The sequence below is a fragment of the Cryptosporidium ryanae genome (genome assembly GCF_009792415.1).
Source record: "Cryptosporidium ryanae isolate 45019 chromosome Unknown contig_32, whole genome shotgun sequence".
Classification (NCBI taxonomy): domain Eukaryota; phylum Apicomplexa; class Conoidasida; order Eucoccidiorida; family Cryptosporidiidae; genus Cryptosporidium; species Cryptosporidium ryanae.
The window spans coordinates 70,664-91,689 of NW_027125498.1; the positions used below are offsets into that span (position 1 = coordinate 70,664).

At 37.7% G+C, this 21,026-nt stretch overlaps 6 protein-coding genes across 6 annotated transcripts; 3 read left to right on the forward strand and 3 right to left on the reverse strand.

Moving 5' to 3' along the window:
* Positions 1–392: 392 nt before the first annotated feature.
* FG386_002092 (uncharacterized protein) lies at positions 393–2,402 on the reverse strand (the record flags this gene model as incomplete). Its single annotated transcript, XM_067341440.1, has 1 exon — positions 393–2,402. One exon carries the CDS (start codon positions 2,400–2,402, stop codon positions 393–395), a length of 2,010 nt encoding a protein of 669 aa, XP_067198868.1.
* Positions 2,403–2,924: 522 nt separating this feature from the next.
* On the reverse strand, positions 2,925–5,711 carry FG386_002093 (uncharacterized protein; the record flags this gene model as incomplete). The annotated part of the gene is made up of 1 exon (XM_067341441.1): positions 2,925–5,711. One exon carries the CDS (start codon positions 5,709–5,711, stop codon positions 2,925–2,927), a length of 2,787 nt encoding a protein of 928 aa, XP_067198869.1.
* Positions 5,712–6,457: 746 nt separating this feature from the next.
* Positions 6,458–10,330, reverse strand: FG386_002094 (uncharacterized protein; the record flags this gene model as incomplete). The annotated part of the gene is made up of 1 exon (XM_067341442.1): positions 6,458–10,330. One exon carries the CDS (start codon positions 10,328–10,330, stop codon positions 6,458–6,460), a length of 3,873 nt encoding a protein of 1,290 aa, XP_067198870.1.
* A 994-nt stretch (positions 10,331–11,324) lies between these two features.
* Positions 11,325–12,476, forward strand: FG386_002095 (uncharacterized protein; the record flags this gene model as incomplete). The annotated part of the gene is made up of 1 exon (XM_067341443.1): positions 11,325–12,476. One exon carries the CDS (start codon positions 11,325–11,327, stop codon positions 12,474–12,476), a length of 1,152 nt encoding a protein of 383 aa, XP_067198871.1.
* Positions 12,477–13,509: 1,033 nt separating this feature from the next.
* FG386_002096 (uncharacterized protein) lies at positions 13,510–17,280 on the forward strand (the record flags this gene model as incomplete). The annotated part of the gene is made up of 1 exon (XM_067341444.1): positions 13,510–17,280. The coding sequence occupies one exon, from the start codon at positions 13,510–13,512 to the stop codon at positions 17,278–17,280; it is 3,771 nt and encodes a 1,256-aa protein (XP_067198872.1).
* Positions 17,281–18,601: 1,321 nt separating this feature from the next.
* FG386_002097 (uncharacterized protein) lies at positions 18,602–20,530 on the forward strand (the record flags this gene model as incomplete). The annotated part of the gene is made up of 1 exon (XM_067341445.1): positions 18,602–20,530. One exon carries the CDS (start codon positions 18,602–18,604, stop codon positions 20,528–20,530), a length of 1,929 nt encoding a protein of 642 aa, XP_067198873.1.
* Between the last annotated feature and the right edge of the window lie 496 nt (positions 20,531–21,026).

Below are 21,026 nucleotides of genomic sequence, written 5' to 3' on the forward strand. Positions count from 1 at the left end.
TCATCTGAATCGAACAACGCTCTCGAATTACAAGCAAGGTAAAACATTAAATCAAAAACATAAACCAAAATAGAAAATATTTACTTGGTCTAAAATCTACTTCTTAAGGTAGTGAATCCCGCCAAGTACTAAAAATGGCATACGGCGCGTTCGTTAGTGACCATGCATGTCATCCAATATAAAACATTATGTTTTACGATAAAGACTAAAAGAGAGATATAGGAAATTCACGGCTTTTATATTATATAACTAACACTAATCAAATATATAAACCAATATACTCATAAATTCTTAAGTTCCATTGCTTTTCAGATTTGAGATGAATTTTTACTTTAGCAGATGTCTCCGAGTCTTAATACTTCAAGTGAGATTAAAGAGAAATTAGCATGTAATTAGTTTTGCCCCCTTATAAATCTTGGATATAGCGAGGGCCTTCCTGTTTCAGGGGATCCACTTTCTTTTCTGGTTGGTAAAACTGGTGAAACATTACTTATGCCTGTTTTAACGACTCTCCAAACCTCATTAATTGTATGCATCCCTGTCTCACTAACCTCTTCTGAAGGAGCAGCAGTAGTAGTGGTGGTAGTTGTGGTAGTGGTGGTAGTTGTGGTAGTGGTGGTAGTTGTGGTGGTGGTGGTAGTTGTGGTGGTGGTGGTAGTTGTGGTGGTGGTGGTAGTTGTGGTGGTAGTAGTAGTGGTGGGAGTTTCGTCTGGAATAATTATTATTCTCTTTTGCAAAACTGAAATAGAGGTTGTTGTAATAGTTGTTGTGGTAGTAGAAGTAATGGGAGTTCTGTTGGGCATAATAGTTAATCTCCTTTGTAAATGTTGAGTCGAGGCTGTAGTGGTAGTGGTGGTAGTGGTGGTAGTGGTGGTAGTAGTGGTGGTGGTGGTAGTAGTGGTGGTGGTAGTAGTGGCAGTGGCTTCTTCCGTAGTCTCTGTTTGTGTTTCAGATTCATGATCCCCGTCCAAAATAAAAACGTAGGAGCCGCTTCTCTTCCTGGGACCGCTCACGACTTGTTTATCTTTGGAATCGCCACTAACAAGATACGTATAGTCACCCTCAATGTTGGTAGTCATAATTTCAGAAGACTTAAGATCCTCGTCATCAGACAGCTTCATGTCTTTGTAGAGATGTTCGATGGAACTGCATGTGCAACCGGTATCGACCTCGTGGGACACAGACGGGCAGTTGCAAGTCTTAACTGTAAATGTGCCAGAAAGTTCCACGGGAGGAGGATTAAATGAAGGGAGTTTCTCCCCATGCAAAATGGCCTTGTTTTTGTCTTTCTTTCCAGAACACTCACAACAATTACTTACGTGTTGACATGATCCACATTTGAAACATGAGGAACACTTGTGCTTGAATGAATGCGAACCCACAGACGAAGACGACAAGGAACCGCATTGAGCATCATCATCAGAATCATCTTTTTTGTTATCAACAGATCTAAGTTTTCTGTTCTTTGCTCCCTTTTTAGAGGAACAACACGCGCATCCTTTACTAATACAGCTGGAGTCCCCATCCTCGCAGCATTTACTACACTTGCAGGCTTTAGTCGCAAAACATGAACAGTTTCCATTCTTACAACACTTACCCGAGTTAGATGAACAACATTCACCGCCACATATTCCAGATAAGCAGGAAGCTGACCCACATGAAGAACTGGCTGACCCACATGAAGAACTGGCTGACCCACATGAAGAACTGGTTGACCCAAATGAGGAACTGGTTGACCCAAATGAGGAACTGGCTGACCCACATGAATTGTCCTCGCTGCCATTGGATTTGTTACAAGAACCACAGCAAGATCCAGAAGACGAATCCGCTTTTCTATGCTCAATGGCACGACCAACTGCATGGTTGCTTGAGTTGTTACTAACCTTGTCATCACTCTCATTATAAACATAAATAACATCGTTAACCTCACTATATGGCTCGGCAAATGCAATATCACTGTTAAGTAAAAGCAGGCCCTCTCTTGCGGATTCATCAACATCCTTTTTATCGCGTTCCATTCGAGAGATTGCATTCTCGGTGAGCACAATGTTCTCGAGAACTGCAAAATTTGTCATTAGTGTGATTGGGTAATCTGTATTGTTGTTTACAAACATAAGTTCCTGATTTTCAGAGACCTCAGGAATTAGCAACATATATGTACCGTTCTGAAGAGATACACAAGGGGCCAGTTTTTTCGTTGAAGATATAAAATTCTTGGCACATTCATCATCAACCCCAAGGATTACTTTAGTGTACTGTTCCTGTGTAGCGAAACGGTCAGGGAAAATTTGGCAGTTAGGTTCTATGTCCCCAGGTATAAAAACGTTTTTTTCCACAATTGTAGTGGATAAAGCCAATTTAAATATTGCCGTTAATATGAAGAGTCGTAAAGCTCCTTTCATTGTTCCCTCTATTAGACAAGCCGAATAAAAAACTGATTGTGGCTTCAGATAAAAAAGTACAAACCAACTATAAATATTTGAGGGCAGTTAATGCATCTAATATATAAGTTCCTTAACTGTTACCCGACCGTATTTATTTGTCTATTCTATAACTAATTGCTCCTCAGTAGTGTTCTTAGTTCGAGGGACATAAACAACTTGGACAAGCTCTGTCCCAATTACCGGGCATACCATAATTAGTTCTCTTTTATATTAGGCCCCTGTCTATTTAAATTAATAATGTAACATAAACAACTTAACGTATTTATAAGCAAGAACATACGAATAGTGGATACCTGACCAACGTGTCTCTACCGCCAACAGGTGCGCTAGGCGGTAACAGGAGGAAAAGAAAAAACAATAGCTATAAAATAGTTAGAAATTCAACTAGAAAAATTGACCAAAAGCTCCCATTCAAGATGTTCTACCGCCACCTACAGCAAAGACAAATCTAGATAAGTTGACTACAAAAGAATCAACAAATTACTCATCCTTGACAAAGGTAACGATATCGCCTTCAGTATCGGACAACAATTCAGACAAAGTCCTACCATCATCATCGGGAATAGCCTGCCCGACGGAATCGACAGTTGGAGCTACTGAACTTGTAATAGGTATAGTGATTTGTCTCCCATCGTAGTCCAGTCCTTCTGCTTCTTTCCTCAAGGACTCCGGATCGGTCGCGAATGGACCCAAGAGCGGATGGTACGTGCCCGCACCGTGAATTTCTGTTCTATAGAGTTTGTGTCTCTTTGATATCTTGCTATCGAGATCATGGACACCAGCAGTGGTGGTGGTGGTAGTTGTGGTGGTGGTGGTAGTGGTGGTGGTAGTGGTGGTTGTTGTTGTGCTAGTGGAAGTTGGGGTGGAAAGAATACCGTCTTCTGAACCCAAAAGGGCCGGCGAAGCGACTTCGTATGTGGTGTAAGCGCTGGTAGGAGAAGGAATATCATCCAAGTCAACAGAGATCGGTGAGGGAACTCTTGGAGTAGTAGTAGAAGTGCTGCTTGAAACTGGGGTTTCTGGTATCGATCTTGAAAGAGAGAATACTGCAGGAATATCCCCAGTGAGGATCTCGTCTTCATCAGAACCTTTAGAATTATCATCAGTAGCAGGCAGAATAACTTCCGAGGCGCCAGAAACTGGAGACTCTGACACTCCAGTAACAATTCTGGTCTTTCTTCCTTTTTTATCACTCTTTTTGGCTGAGCTTCCACATGAACCATCCTCATCAACATACTTGATTGAACCTCCACATGAACCATCCTCATCATCACCAGAATTCGATTCGTGTGTCTTTTTACCCACTTCATCCTCATCAACATACTTGATTGAACCTCCACATGAATTATCATAATCATCTTCATGTTTCGAGGCATCTGACTTCCCTTCATGGTTAACCTTCTTTACTGAACTTCCGCAGGAACCTTCTTCTTCATCATTATCGGCAGTGTGTTTTGCCTTCAGTTTATCCCGAGGTTCCACCTTGCGTAATTTTGCTTTCGGTGAATTCTCTTTGGAAGACATTGCACCCTCAGTCTTCACACTTTTGTGCTTGTCCTTGCTCTTCTTGGATGAGCTTCCACAAGAACCTTCTTCGTCATCACCGGTGCCAGACTTGTTTTTCGGACTCATGAACCTTGTCTTGAATTTCTTGGCAGAGCTTCCGCATGAGCTCTCGTCGCCATCATCGCCCTCGGACACTTCAATTTGAGTAAGGGATCTAGTAAATACTCCAGGGTTGGTATGAACCGTTTCGAGCCCGTCTTCATTAGGAACTTCTCTAGATTGGTTCTCCATCTCCATCTCCCTCTCCTTGGCCAGTTTCTTCACCTCTCTTTCTCTCTCCTTTTCTGCTCTCCTTGCTCGTTCTTCCTCTTCTTTGCGTAACTTCTCGGCCTTCTTCTCCGACTTCCTCCTCTCCTTTTCTCTTCTCTTGGCCTCTTTCTTCGCTTTATCTTCCTCTGTGCTGCCCCCCACACAGGTAGAGCTCGAAGTTGAGCCGTCCTCGTCGTCCTCGGATTCACTTCCTCTAGATGAGCTTCCACAACAGCCATCTCCGTCTTCCTCGGATCCGCCTTTCTTGGATGAGCTTCCACAGCAACCATCTTCATCTTCTCCGTCAGAAGACCTCTTTCTACCGAATTTACTTTTAATTGATGAACTTCCACAACAGCTATCTCCGTTCTCCTCGGATCCGCCTTTCTTGGATGAGCTTCCGCAGCAACCATCTTCATCTTCTCCGTCAGAAGACCTCTTTCTACTGAATTTACTTCTAATTGATGAGCTTACACAACAGCCATCTCCGTCTTCCTCGGATCCGCCTTTCTTGGATGAGCTTCCACAACAGCCATCTTCATCTTCTCCGTCAGAAGACCTCTTTCCACTGAATTTTCTTTTAATTGATGACTTTACACAGCACTCATCCTCCTCCTCCTCAGATTCGTCTCTGTTAGACGAACTTCCGCAGCAGCCATCATCTTCGTCTTCTTCTGATTCAATCTTCGCCTCAACGGCAACAGACTTAGAGTCTTCTGATAACCCTCTAGACTCTATTGGTATTTTGATTTTTATCTCTGGATCGTGGATAACGAACATACATGAAAATATAAGTGATAACTGTCTCTCGGACATATTCGGATTTAAATGGAAGCCATTTGAACAATCAACACCGTTTTTGTTTTTATAAACATGTTTCTTCTCGGCCTTTATAAAGCGAGAAAATTTCTCGTTTGCAGACATCCTCGGACTTGTTCCCAATTTAACCAAACTATTGTGGAACTCACAGAAGGATTGGCCTCCGAATGGAGTGACTGTTGGATATATACAGTCAGCAGAACTGTGCTTGAGTATAGGAGTGATTACAAGCTTACCGTCTATATGAGAAGGCTCATACTTGAGGACATTAATTCCAAAGAGGCCAGAAGATGATTTTTTTGAGTGGGTTCTGTACAAGAAGGAAAATCCGAGTTCCGCAAATAAGGTATAGATGAGATCTCCACTCCCAACTACTACATCTGAATTCTTATCCTTCTCTGGAAGCGCTACTCCTGTAACAACTCCCTCGGAAAGTGCCAGTAGCGTAAAAGATGTCTTATCCGCACATTCACCATAAAGAATAATATCTGATCTTGAAAATGACTCACCTAAGGCCAAAACATAATTCAGCTTGGCTTTACAAGGTGAAGTAAATGAATAGGTATGTTTTTTGACATCATTGGAAAGCACGGTTCCCAATAAGGAAAAAAGGAAGAAATATAAAATCTTCATGGTAAATAATAGTGAAACGTATATTAAGTACTGTTACGGAAATTAACAACTTCGCCTGCTTCCTTTACACCGTCCCTAACTCATTAAATATTTCACTTATTTAATTATTTCTCACGTTTTGTCTCTAATAATTATATTTATTTAAGGGAGCAATAATTTACAGGTACCTACAGTTATAGATCATGGGTTAAATAGCTAGGTGCCGCCTAACTTCGAGACAGATAACCGAGAGCAGTTTATTATCATAATGTATAAATAAATAGTTTTTGTATCCTTATTGTTGCTATTGTACATATCCTATTATTATATATCTTTTTTAAAGCTTTGTTTGAAATTTCATTTAACGGTTTTAGTATTATTTTAGCCGGTAACACTGTAGAGGGTAAATGGGATAGAAGGCGGTTAACTAAAGTGTTTGGAAATGCCAATTCCTATACACATTGTACACTACAAAGGATGGGGCGTTAAATTGGTGGGAGCAATACAAGTAAAAGAAAGAAAGCAGATAGGAAAGTGAAGGAAGGATATACGGTGTGAAATTTCATTGCCCTTTTGTGATGAATAACGGAGGTCCAGACGGAGAGAAGCGGAAGTTTAAATGCTTGAATTAAATAACAGCTCTACCTATATACGATTGATGGGAATCTACACCTATTATAAATATTCCCTGTTTCTTGCTCTGCTAAATACTTTTCAATTTGTTGTATCCTCTTGTTTCACGTCTAATACACATTAACACGCTACATTTAATGGTTGGTTCTCTTTTGTATCTTTATTTTTTGAACTCTTTTTGCAGCCTTCACGGTCCTTGTCGCTTCCTGTTTCACATTTTGCCTTCTCACAACTGTTCTTCTTTGGAAAGCGAATCCAATACTCATAATGTGGTGTTTTTCCGGAATTCGTACGGCACTCCCCGCCCAACTTAGATAACTTCTTGGTTTGTTTTTCCCGTCGTTCCTAACGTCCTCTAAGATCGCAAAGTCAACACAGACAGCTCTCAGATTTTCTCCGCTCCACGAACTCACCTCCCGCGCGTACTCAGGATAGTTAGGATTTGAGAATTTGAGTAGTCTCTCTTTTGAATCTTTAGCAAGGATCTCTATGCTTGCAGGTACAAGGAAATCATAATGCTTTGTGCTCCTCGAAACTAACTCTGAGTTGTTCTTTATGTAACCTATCTTTATTGTTCCAATTTCTCCAGGCGCGCTGTATGCCACTGGTCTAGAAGGCTCTCCAATTGTGATTGTGGTTATTCCATCACTACATATTAATGTGAGAGATCTAATTTGACCAAGGGGTCCCAAGTGTTTCTGTTCTTTAAATGGAGGAGGCATATTTAACGTACCATTTTTAAGTATTTCATATTGACCATTATCACCATTTTCCACCGTACTGTAACCAATTCTCTCAATGTGAGTCCCATTTGGACACATAAAGGTGGCGGAGAATCCGGGATATTCATATCCATATTTAGGTGGTGTTGTCATGTCACACGTGGATATTACCTTATTTCTGTGTATTTGTGGAATTCCCGTTTGAATGTATCCTCTATAGGGCATTTTTACCAAGGGACTTGGCTTCTCGAAATAAGCTCCGAATGAAGTAATACTAAACTCATTTTTGACTATTAGTCCCCCACTTAAATTCAAAAGCCCTACACAAACACCTTTCCAGTTTCCTCCTTTCCAAATTTTGGATTTCAGTGCCTGTTTATCCTTCAAATTTATGGAATCCAGCGCCTCCTCTGCTGATTTGTACTGCTTACTTCCGGAAACATCAAACTGAAGTGTTGAAACTGGAAAGGATTCATGTACTATTTTAAATGAAACAGGATCTCCTGGAAGTGATTTTAACAATTCCTCAGTCACGTTTATAGTGTTGTCTTGGAGCAAGTTTTTTTTAACCTTCAATATTTCATCATTAGTCAACGCTCTATATCCCATGAAAATTTCATTAGCTAACATATTTTTCTGTGAGTGAGTTGTTCTAGAATCCGCTCCGACTTTAAGTGTTGACCTTCCATCACTACAAAAGAACTTTAAGGCTACAATAGAGCCAGAAATACCCCTTTTTTCCCCAGATCTGGAGTTGTATACGTAACTAGAACCTCTAGAAACACTCCATGAAGCTTCTACTCTGTTTATTATACTACTTCCTGGGCACTTAAAGTTAATTGCTCTAATTAGGGTTTTCTTACTCTTTGATTTAAGCTTTCCAGAAAGAATTATATCGTTGACATGCTTATTAAAAAGTAATTGGGATCTTGAAGAATGTAACATGCCGTCACACTCGAATCCTTTTGTATCTGCATCTACAATTCCATTTCCTTCCGTAGAAAAACCGTGACTCTCGCTTATAGAGGTTTTTGTTGTTGGGTTAAAGGGATACTCAAAGTTAAAACCTATGTTCCCAATAACTCCATCGGTTTTAATATCTATACATACTTGTGTTAGAACTCCATTTTCCCAAGTCTTTTTGCTGCCAGAATCAGGAGGATATTTTTTTGAAATATATGAGATGGTTTCGTTCTTATTTTTCTGTGCTAGGCTAAATGCTGAGATGGGTAGGTTGAACTCAGGGATGCGAACAGAATTGGAGACAAAGTGTTTAGACCTTGATATAGAAATGGATGAGATTAGATCATATAAAATTTCGCCACTTTTGGGTTCTATTTGGGATATTTGACTCGTTAAAATATTATAATTTTTTATTTTATTTTTGAGAAAAAATGTTCCTGAAAGGAGTTTTATTCCAGACTCCGTTCCCAAAACAAAATAAGTCTCAAATCCTTCACCACAATTAAACCTCATGCTATCAATTCTACCAAATTCTATTGATTCAAGAAGTTGTATGCTTTCAATGGACGTCCCTGGTGGACATTTTAATGAACCCTGAAAAGATCTTAGACTACTTCGTAAATTATCCCTTACTATTTCTGTATCTTCATTAAGATAAGAATTAGAGCTGTATTTTGAAACTAACCCTGAGAAAAGCATATTACAATTGAATGTCCCATTTTTTGAATTCTTTTCCACTTTTATTCCAGGTGTCATAAAAATTTGTCGATAAAAGGGTTTAACTATTTTTGATGTTTCAAAGCCAAAACTGGCAAGTAGAAACGAACCATACATCACTCTCCCACATATACCTCGAAAAATATCCCCTGAATATCCTTTTCTTGCGTCTATTGCACTTGAGGGATAAACCTCAGGCAATAATTTTAAAATATTACGTGTTTGAAAATCAAAATTAGTGTACTCTCCAACATCTATGAATATTGGCCCGAATGTATACCTTTCTACATAATCAGAAACAGTGGGTCCCAAATTATCTCCATTTTTGCCTTCAAGTATTGCTTTTATCTTCAACTTTCCTGTAGAATATCCCAAAAGCACAGAATTAATGTTTCCAAGCATAACATCTGCTGTCCCAAGTATCAAACTCTTTTCCGCAGTTTTTTTAACCAAATCCAAAACCTCACTTCCAATAAGTTCAGGAGAAGAAACCCATTTTTCGACTCTGGGGATTTTGTCCAATATATTCCAACTAGTTGAGTTTGACAACGGTTGGCCAATAGAAAAGGAGGTAATGTAGTCGCTGCACAAAAACTTTAACATTAGTATCTCAAAATTATTAACAGTTTTGTATTCACTCGTGTAAAATTCGCTTTTATGACCAAGGTTATCTATTAAGGAATAAAATCCGTTGTTATCCCAATTTTCCTTCTCAAAAAGTATTCCACTAGATTTTAATATCTCATCTGATATATTTTTCAGCGTATAAGAATTAATTCTGTCTCCTAAATTCATGTTAATCCCGATAATCCTCCTTCCTTCAGGACAACTTATGCGAAAATTAACATCTTTAGATGATGAGGTCCCAACTCCAGAAACGGAGGAGCATTCACTATTATCTGGAATTCCAAGATTAACGTTTGGAACTCCAGTATAGACAAAACCGCCGTACTGAACCCGTGCCAAAGGTCTTTCCATGGAAAACTGTAGTATCAAATTACCAATTACAGGAGCAACGAATTCTGAATTCTGTATTATTACTGCACAAAGTTTTGTTGGCTTCTCACCCAAAAAGGTTCTAGATCTAAGAAGTTGGTCCCCAGAAGGGATAAAGGAAAGAAGTAGTTCGGAACCTTTTGGGAGAGATGCTTCCTTGACAATTTGAAGGAGCTTAATTATTGGTTTTTCGGGATCGTACCCAAAAGCAACCTCATTTATTCCTCCTTTATGATACTTTCCAGAAACTCTATCAGATACAAATTTCTCAGAACCAAGCAAAATAAATGATTCATTGTCGCTGCAAATAAATCTTATTCCTGTAATGTAGAGTCTGAGGGAATCAGTTGTGTATTCTATTCCGCTTATTTCATGGCCATTTGGACACTCGTAAAGGACAGCCTTTGGAGTTCCAAATGAAATTAAATCATTGAAAGGAACTGCAGTTGGCTCACACACGCTCCTTAAGAAGCTGTCATAATTATTTACCTCTGTTTTCCCCTTTCCTTGTGAATAATAACCATCAAAGTTCGAACCTTCAACAATCTGTGAGCAAAATACAAAGAAATAAACTGAAAAGAGGAATACAAGCAAAGAAGTATCTCTCATACTTTGCTATTTAGGTTATAGTGCACGGCTTTCTCCGTTCATTAAGTTCCTCTGATCAATGTTTAATTATTTTATTAATTACGTTTACATGTAATCTTTTTGCAACCTATTTGGCGCCATAGATCCACGTGGCTCCTACGTTTATTTGTATTTCATACAAGCAAACTCTTGAGGTAGAAGGTAACAAAAGAAATAGCAGGCGTAATGGTAATTGGAATAGTGTGGTAAACAGTGTCTGTTGGGTTTGCTGCTTTCACATAATTTATATCGAGAAGGAATGATGGGTATTCCGTTAAACAGTTACATATGAAAAAAGGAAATAAGATTCAATATAAAAGATAGGAAAGAGGAAAAGTAAACATTGATACGAAAGGCAAGGGTATTTGGAAAATGACTCCGTTGGTGACATAATACTGAAAATGATCAATAAGGACGGGTAGATAGGTGTAATACAAAAAACTCTTTGTGCGTTCCCGCCAGAATAGCAGTGAATTGCTGAGCATGGACAGAAGTAAAAGCATTTGGATCAAATATATAAAAATGAGGTTTAAAGGAATTTGTTGGTGAAAGCAAGTCATATTATTTACAAATTGGAGTTTTCATTACTTCTTTGCAGTATATTTTAGGGATTGAGCCGATAAATGTCAGAAGGCAGTGAAACTAAGTTATAACTCAAAGAACCAACTCAAGGGAAAACGGTTTCTCCAAAACAATATAAATACGTACTAAGTGGTGATAAACACAGTATATTGTTAGTGAGCAATAGACCTGCAGATAGGTTTTCTAGCGTTATCAACTGTTTTAAAGACATCAAACCATAGACATATACTAACAAAGCGGGATAACTGCAAACTGGGATTAGTGGTTGGTTTACCCTCTGAAATATTTTTTAAGGCTATGACGCTCTGGAGGAGATTTCCCGGGCTTTGAGAAGACAGTGGTTAGTTTTTTCAATAAATATATTGGGATATTATTTATTGAAATTGAGTTATAAATGAGAAACTTAAGTTTTTTTTTCCTTTCGTTAGTCTTTTGTATTTACTTCTCCTATGTTATTGGAGAAGGTGTTAGCCAACATGCGAGAAGCGTTTTAGCTCCTGAAGTTGATTCTGCTTCCTCATCGGAATCTCCAGAAGGTATCAAGGAGAAGGCTGAAGCTGAGGCAGAGGCAGAGGCAGAGGCAGAGGTAGAGGCAGAGGTAGAGGCAGAGGTAGAGGCAGAGGCAGAGGCAGAGGCAGAGGTTGAGGCCGAGGCTGAGGTAGAGGCAGAGGCGGAAGTTGAGCCTGAAGTAGGAGTTGAGCCCGAAGCAAAAAAGAGTGTATCAGAAGTATCTGTAGCGAGTGAGAAAGAAACAATCGCAGGAGAGTCAGATAAAGAAGTTAGTGGTAAAGGTGCTGAAGCGGCTCTAGCAGAACAAATAGAGGAACCTTTGGTCGAGTCTTCTGATGAAGAGCAACACAATCCAGAGGAAAGTCTGCAGCTTTACAATTACACAGTTCCTTTGAAATTGGCTTGTGAAACAAAAAAGTTAATTTGCCATAATCTTTCGTCGAGTGCCATTACAATTCAGGGTTCGAGAGCTGGATCTGCTTTATTTGCATCTTTTGACGCTTCTTCGATTAGAGCAGCAAATATTTCATCAGAAGATGTTATTCACGCCTCGTTGATTGTAAACAAGATAGGTGGCTCTAGATCTCTCCCAATCAGAGTTGATATCCTTGATCTGGAGGCTAACTCTTCTAAAATCTCCAGATCATCCGTTTTAGAGACGGTCAAGACTGTACTTCCAAGAACACCGAATTTACCAGTTAACATAGACGTGACAGCAGCAGTTAAGAGTCTCATTGGGAATGCAAGAGACCAAGAGAATATTTCATTTTTGGTTTCTGCGCAATCTAGGACAAGATTTGGTGACATTTTAACATACCCTACAAAAGACTACCCTAATGGTCTTTCACTGGAACTCATGACTGTTAGACTATTCCAAGACAGCAAGGAACCAAGATCAGTTGAGAATTCTGAAGAGTCAGGTTTAGCTCAAAGCAAGGCACTTGCTTCCAGCATATCCTCTGGTTTGAACTTCTACATAGCTTCGGGTATTCTCGTTACAGTTATTGTCGTTGCCGTCGTGCTCATGTTTATGTAGACGCTTCGTCGTTTTGAAAGGATCTTTTTAGGAAGGATGAAATTTTATACAATTCAACATCTTCTTAAAGAAGCACTTGCATTTATTCTGGAACGATTCAAGATTCATTTCACAATGTGGATTCTGATTCAGTTTCTAGACAAAGAAATTCTGAACTATGAATGACGCAAGATGAAAAACTGTTTTATTCGTTCAAAGAATAAAAAGGCTTTAGTTTCAGATTTCCAGTATAAGCCACTACTCTATCTGGCGATTTTAGATTATGAAATTTACTATCCTTTTAATTTCTATTTATCAGAATTTTTAAATACCGACTAATTTGTGTGTTTGGGTTGTATACAAGTCACAGTGTTGTTCGTTTTGAACGGGTGACTGGGTGCGTTGTTTCTTGATTTACATACTCAACTTTGATCTCACTCACCTGCAAATGTTGAGAGGGGATTTAGGGGCATTCTGATCAGAACGGTCGGGATAATTCCTAGAGGAAACTACTTAACGCATACAGATTTGAGCAAGTCTAAGACAATGTTCAGAGAAGATATTTGCCACTTACATGAATCCAGTGGCATCTACGCGTCAAAATCACTTTCTACTCTTCTATAAACCCTCAGGTATGTCGTACCTATTGCCCGCCAAACACTAGATAATCTTTTAAGTGAAAAAGACGAGAATAAATCTTTCGAATACAGATCAGGCAACAAATAAAAAAGCTGATAAGAAAATTAGGAATAGAGTTAAAATAAAGGGTTTGAATACAACAGATTTATTGCACAAACTATGGAAATTGCGCTCAATGTTCGCAGAAACTTAAACCGAGACCTTGCAGATGCGATGAAATTAATAGATGCGCCCGCCCAAGATCAGCATAGAACAGTGAGGGGTGATTGGGCTCATCGCCTTTTATAGATCTCCAGAATATTGAGATTTACTTTTAGGAAATTGGGACAGGAAAGCATTAATAAAGGTGGAATAGGATTTAGAATAATTAAGGAGAATCTTGCAATTTTTTGAGGTTCAATCTAGAAAAGAAAAGATGGAGAGTTACAATAAGCTGTTTACAAACAGCAAAGCTGCTTTGCTAGCAGCATTATGCTTTGTATCAGCAATAGTATCAACATATGCTGCAGTTGGTGGTTTTCCAACAATTGACTATGTTTCTGCACCATTTAACCAGTATGCGCCGCAGAAGCCAAGTTTAGATGAACTGGCTACAAGAGGGGAATTGGAAATGAGCAAAGCCTTGGCAATGGAGTATTTAGGGCATCCACAATACACTGGATTGAAAATTAGAGAGTTGGCTGATATGTTCAAGAAGGAAGAGAGAGAAATTGAATATCAAAGAGCCACTAAATTGGAAGTCGAAATAGCAAAGATATTATTCTGGAGAATGAAGACAGACAGAGAGTTGGCTGCATTTGATATTTCTCTTGATGTGTTGGAAAGAGTTGTCATTGAATTGTTTCGTAGATATGGATTTAGCATAGCAGCTTGCCAGGCCTTGTTGGTTAATAAGGGGGTTTCCGTCGAGAAGTCACTCGACTATTGTCACAACTTGGAGCCATTTGCTCTTTTGGAGTGTCACGCATTAACATGGTTGGACTTTTCAGTTGTAATGGACATAAAGTTTAGAATGAAAAGAAGAGGAATGTACCTCGAGACAAGAGACATTTGCAGACTCGTTGAGAGAGTGAAACCATCGTTGATTCCAAAGCCAGATAAGAAATCTATTTTCGGAAAATGTCAAGTTGTTATTAATAGCGAGTTAATGAAGTCATATGGTATAACAAATATAGATGCAGATTTAATGTGTACTCTTATGGATTACACAATTCAGGAACCATGCGCTGGACTATCAAAGGAGGAGTTATCTCAAGTAATGAAACTGGGATTACATCTTGGACAATTCTTGTATCCAAGACTTTTCCCCGTTTTCTTTGCGGATTTGTGTACTGCTCGTAGAATGATGAGACGTGGTCCAAGTAGAGAGATGTGTAGAAACTCTCTTGTAAGAGCATTAATAGAGAGGGCAGACGAGTTGGGAGAATCTGTTGTAGCAAGTCAATGGCCACTTTATACCGACATCTGGAGAGCTTGTGCTTATGTATATAAGAGAAAGGCAGGAAAGGCTGAGAAATTCAGATTAGACAGACAATTCCCAATGATAGCATTTGGCACTGTTTGGTCAGACAAGCTTTTCCGTGGGAGTGACAGGCTGTATGTGCCGTCTCCATTTGCACATATTCATGGAAGAACAGTTGAAGAGGCTCCTGAAGAATCAGAAGGAGCCGTTGATTTGGGTGAATCTGAAGGTGACTTAATGCAGGCAATAGATTTGGGGTCATCTTCGGAATTAGAATTGGGATCAGAGAGAGATATGTCAGAGGGATTGGATCTTGGTTCAGAAAAGGATTTGGAGTTAAGCAGTTCCCTTGGAGAAATTTCTCTTGGAAGTAGTGAGAGTGATCATCTTTCAATGGATACATATGCCGGGTCTAGAGGCAAGTATGCAAAGTCTAAATCAACTGCTCCAAGAGAGAAATGGATACAAACAAAGGAAAGACTTTCAAGTACTCCAGATAAATACTTATGGTCGACAAGGCAAGCAGTTGCATTGAACAGTGTACAGAAAGCATGGGGACAAATTTTGTTTTCACTTTATAGTGACGCTGGAAACAAGGCATATAACATTGAAGATTTTGAGCTAATAGCAAGTAGAATTGATCCTGCAAATGTAGCTAAATCATGTGCCAGGCTTATTTACGCAAAGATTAAGAGATATCCAGGAACACAAAAGGATGGTGAATCATCAAGATTTTCAGAATCTACAATAGCAAATTGGTGTGCGGCAATAGACGGTTCTAGAAGTGTTGCTTGCCAAACTCTCTCAACACCTGCATTCATTTGGTCAAAAGAAATATTGAGTGTACTCACTTCTTTCAGAGACGAGTCCCACTTTGCTATTGATTTAAGAGATGTTTGCAGAGTAATGTCAGCAATGGAGCCATGGACATTCACAAAAAAAAGTGGTTTTACTGCCAGATGTTTGAAGAAATTATCGGAGCCTATGAAATCATCAAAGCATTCTAATAAAGTTTCATTTGTGGAGAAATATCAACTTACTGAAGAGGAGTCCAAACAGTATTGTGTATTGATGAAACCTGCAAATCATAAATCGTGTCTTAAGCTAAATTCATCTGACTTAGATCTAGCTTATAAATTGGGTTACAGAATGGGTAAAATATCAAAAGGTAACAAAAAATTGCAGATAACATATGATGCAGCATGTAAAGTTGTATCTAGAGTTGGAAGAGATGGTACTTCTGAGCATTGTATACTGGCAACTGCCGAGTTTGTTGGTTTAATTGCGGTTGATAGCGAAGTTTCAGGAGTTGAATTTGAAAAAGGTGTAACTGAGGTTTGTGAGAAGCTATTCGAGGCAAGAGAACCGGAAGAAACAGCAAGAGTTGTTGCGGAAATTATTACTGACATCTACTCTGATATTGCTAAGAATATGCCACCGGAGTCACGTGATTTTGAGTCTATTAGAAGGGTTATTGTTGGTGATAAATTAGTGGAGGAGACAAGAACCGTTGGAATGCCAGGATATATTGAAGACAGAGGATTTGGAAGATTTTCACCAAGGGAAAGATATGGTAGGTTGTATTCATCATCGTATTTTAAACCAGCAGAGACTGAAGAAGGTGGATTCTGGACACCATTTGGTGTAGACCCCAATGTTTATAGAAGACGAGTTGTTTCTGGACCCGGTGGAGGAGAGGAGAAGTTTGAAGGAGTTGTTGGAGAAGGATTTGTCATGGGCGAGGAATGGGTGAACATCAATCAAGTTTCTTTTAAAAAGTCATTGGCAGAAAAACTTCGTGAGGAGTTTATGAGGACTGCTCCTGCATCCAAAGTTGTTGACCAAAGTAATATTCCAAACTTCGACAGGTTAGTCGAAAGCATTGATTTGGCCCCGAACGCAATTTATGTAAGTTGTGTAAAGGTTTTGACCAGGAATAGAGTTCGCTCAGAAGTTGCAGAGATTGTTTGCAAGAGAATAGATCCATATGCAACCCCTGCCTGTCACGGATTAATGGTTGTGTTATTGGATCATGCAGAAAGGATACATCATTATTTGACATCTATGGTAAGGAAGGAGGCATTTGATCTTTCCGATATTTGCAAGGTTATTTATGTACTGAACCCATTATCAAATTCCCTGGCTGAGATAGGCTTAACTGCAAAAACTTGTGTCAGTGCACCGATAATGTTTTCATTACAAAGAAAATACTCGTTAAACAACAACCAAATGACGAAACTATGCTCCAAACTCGACTTTACAAGAACACAGTCATTTGCAAGACTAAATTCTGACCAGAGAAAGAGAGTTATTTCAGGTTCAAAGGTGGTGTCAAGATTGTTAGCTGACAAGTACCAATCAGTATATCAGACTCATTCCGGTGTATTTTGGGCTAGAAACATTCCAAGAGTTTCAGTTGAAAATGTTATTAATTTAGTTTCGCATACTGGCGAAATAACACCTGTTAAGGAGAAATGCGAGTATGAGTGTCAAGAAGATAAACCATTCTTCATCCACGTTGTGCAAGACACTGAAATTTGCATGGCTACATGTATGGCAGATGCAGACTTGGAAGCTCAATCCAGAGCCGTCGGTACTCAAACTGATTTACCTGCTGGTGGTCAAAGAGGTCTGAGACCACAATATTATTATGATCGTTATGGATCCACTGAAGATCGCAAGTTAAAAAAGAGAGCCTGGTGGGTTGAAGATCAACAAGTTTAAAGCATGGGTTTGTTTATTATATTTAAAAAATAGATATTTGACATCAATTTATTTATTTTTTCATCTTTAACAAATATGGACAATAATGTTATTTCAATTATATTTGATGTTAAAGACGAGGATGGTACTCTTATCAACAACAGTGTGATACACACTTTATATAACAAGTTTGAATCCCCACTGAAGTAATAAAAGGCTTTGAATACTGAAATCTTAATATTATTCAAACACGCAAGTTACTACTTTGGTCTTATTTAATCCTGAACTAAATGATGCAGTGAATAACTAGTGCTGGATTATAAGATTACTTATTACACAAAGTGTTTACAAACAACAGTTTTTGTTACAAAGTGATATTGATATTCGCTTCAGTAAATAATAAATAATCTTAAAAACAAGTTCTAGCATCTAAATCATGATGAAATTATATCAAATAGCATTAGATGATGGGTAGGTGGTATATTCTAACACCATATTCCTCTCTAATATTTGCGTAACATTTAAGGTATTAAACTCTAATTATTTTTCGCTGATTTGTTTCTTACATTTTTGTTTTCAGTATTATATATTAGTTTTATCAATTCCGGACTGACACATCTCGTTTTATTGACAAAGAGACACTCGCATTCGTATTCTAAAGCGTAGAGGGTTCTACTTTGTAACAAAACTACCTTTAACTAACTTTCACTAGCGATTTTTACACTAGTATGATATGTGTTATTAGAAGATTACGAGTAAAAAGAAACTGTGAAATCAAGAGGGCAAGTTAGAAAACTTGCGTGGATAAATAAGTTTCAAATAAAGATTAAAGTAGTCAACAATCTGCAATATTTCGGTATTCAATCGACAAAATAAGCGAAAAGATAGCTAGTTCCTGCAATCTGCAATAGATATGAACAGATATGAAAGACTTCTAATGTAAAATGTGCGTGGGGGGAGGGGGGTAAATAATAGGGAAAAAAGCAAAAAACCAATGAATTTGAGATATAGACAAATATGATCACTACCTGAATATAAGTAAAAGAATAGTTAATATTTGTGAGGAAATTAAATTTAAATTGATTAATAAAAACTGCAGTGAGATTAATTATTAATCTTTTCGTGTTAAGTGAACAAATAAGTTGATTGGTTAATTATAACATTTACATACACTGAATTTACTGATCTTTTTCTCTTTTTTTTTAATTATCTCTTTCTCAAAGATAAAAGGAGTTTGTTTAATTAAATAATTACAAGTAAATCTGGTAATAGGTAGTGAGCATAAAATCTGAAACACAGGCTTAAAGGTTAACTTTAAAAAAAGACGCATATAGCAATAAACATGGACAAAATACTATCGAAGCCAGCAAGGGGTTCTATATTCCCAAAAACATCTGACGGTATATACTTATCAGGAAGGGAAATATCTTATCAAGTAACAAGTGGATTTTTTGATCAGAAAACTGCGAGAATATTGAATGGGGTGAATTTTATGGCAGAACCAAAATCAATAACGGCTATATTAGGCCCTAGTGGATGTGGCAAGACATCATTATTAAATATATTGTCGGGAAGATTGTCAACAAGAGGTAATAAATTGGTTGGTGGAAGCATATTTATAAATGGTAAAAAAGTCACGCCAAAAGAGTTAAAAACAAGATGTTGCTACATAATGCAAAACGAAATATCGATACCTTATTTAACAGTAGAAGAGACACTGTTATACTCAGCGGAAATGCGTTTACCATATTTGACTTCTAAAGAAAGACGTGAGAAGGTTAGAATACTATTGAAGGATTTGGGTTTGGTGCACTGTATGCACAAAATAGTCGGCAATGACAAAGTAAGATCAATATCAGGAGGAGAAAGAAAAAGGGTAATGTTGGGTGTGGAGTTGGTTAGTGACCCAAACATAATATTTATAGATGAACCAACTAGTGGTTTGGACGCGTTTATGGCGTTCCAGATATTACAGTTATTGATAAAACTAGCAAAAACAGGCAGAACAATAATATGTACAATACACCAGCCAAGAACGCAAATATTTCAGGGATTTGATGAGGTGATATTACTGTCAAAAGGTGAAGTGGTTTATCACGGAACTTCTAAGTCCTCTGTTGATTATTTTACTTCAATAGGGTATCCTATTCCAAGTAACTATAATCCAACCGATTATTATTTGGACTTGTTAGTTCCGAGATCAAACGTAGATAAATTTGCAGATAAGAGGTCCCATTCTATAAGTCATGATCAGTTAAGGGTTTTGCCAGAGTTATTCAAATCTTCGGAATACAATGAGATGCTTTTGAGAAAGATTCAAGAGCAAGATAAGAACGGGAAAAAGACAATCATACCTGAAATGCTGTTGTTTTCGGAAAATAGAAAAAAGTGTTCAGGCATGATTAAAAGAAAGTTTATGTCATTTATTGCATTGACAAAAATGATATTTATGAATAATATAAGGAATTATACAAATACATTGATGGTTGGTATATTATCAAATGCGGTTTTGGGAGTGCTTGTTGGCAGTATATTCTTTAATTTGGAATCATTTGTTAAGGGCAATGAAACCCAATCAATGTTAAACGCTAGTAACATTGTCGGTGCATTGTTTTTCTCAGTAATGGCAACCTCTTTTACCGCAATGTCCACGTTGGAATCGTTAATAACCTTTAGAGTGATATTTTCAAGGGACAGGGCCAAGGGTTTGTATGGAACACTAACTTACATGTTGAGTAAGCATTTGGCCGACTTTATTTTCGAGGTGATTCCACCGTTAGCATTTAGCAATATATTCTATTTTATGAGTAATTCAAACTCTGTGTCTTATGAGAATTGGAATTTGGGTTATCAATATTTAATATATCAGTTGATAGTACTAATTTCATCATGGACATGTAATGGTTTGCTTTACTTTGTATCTGGGTTGTCCAATTCAATGGAGCTTGCTCATGCAGTTAGTCCTGTTATTATGGTCATATTTATGATTGTTTCTGGATTTTTTGTCACTAGCAACAAACTACCGGTTTGGCTATCTTGGATAAAGTATGTTGCGTTCCAAAGGTACTCATATTCTGCATTGGCTATTAACGCTTTTCCATCTGGTTCAAAATGGGGTCCACTTGATAACGATTCAATATTAAATCAATTTTCCATTGATCAAACATCATTGGTTATTAATTGTGTATCGATTTTTTGTCTTGGAATACTTTATCGCATTACTGCTTACTTTGCATTGTTATTGTTTTATAGAAATCTCGGTTTGGAGTAAGAAATAATACTATTTATTGTTTTATCTTCGCTATATATATCCATGATAGTATTATTTATAATTTGGTGATTATGTTCATTTTTTTTTGGCAGGAAAACAGAGATTATTGCTATATTCATTATTTTATGTGAAACAGTAGATAATTGTTAATAAATGTATCTTTTTTGAATAAAAACAAATGAGGGTTTTGATGGTTACGATTATGATTATGATTGTTGTTATTATCATTATTAGTACTATTAATGACTATTAATTGCATTTGAATAACCAGAAGCTTAAAGTCATGCTGAACTTACATCTAGTATTTTTTTTAACCATTAATATAATTCTTAGGTTTTAGATGCTAATTATTTACTTCCTGTTTATGAATTTGAATTTTATGTTTCTCTTTTCTTTTATTAATCAATTGCTAGGGTTATTTCATAGGTATGTATGGAAGAAATGGGAATAAGCGAAAATATTAATAGTAAGGGAAAATCGGGAAGCCATAAGGATG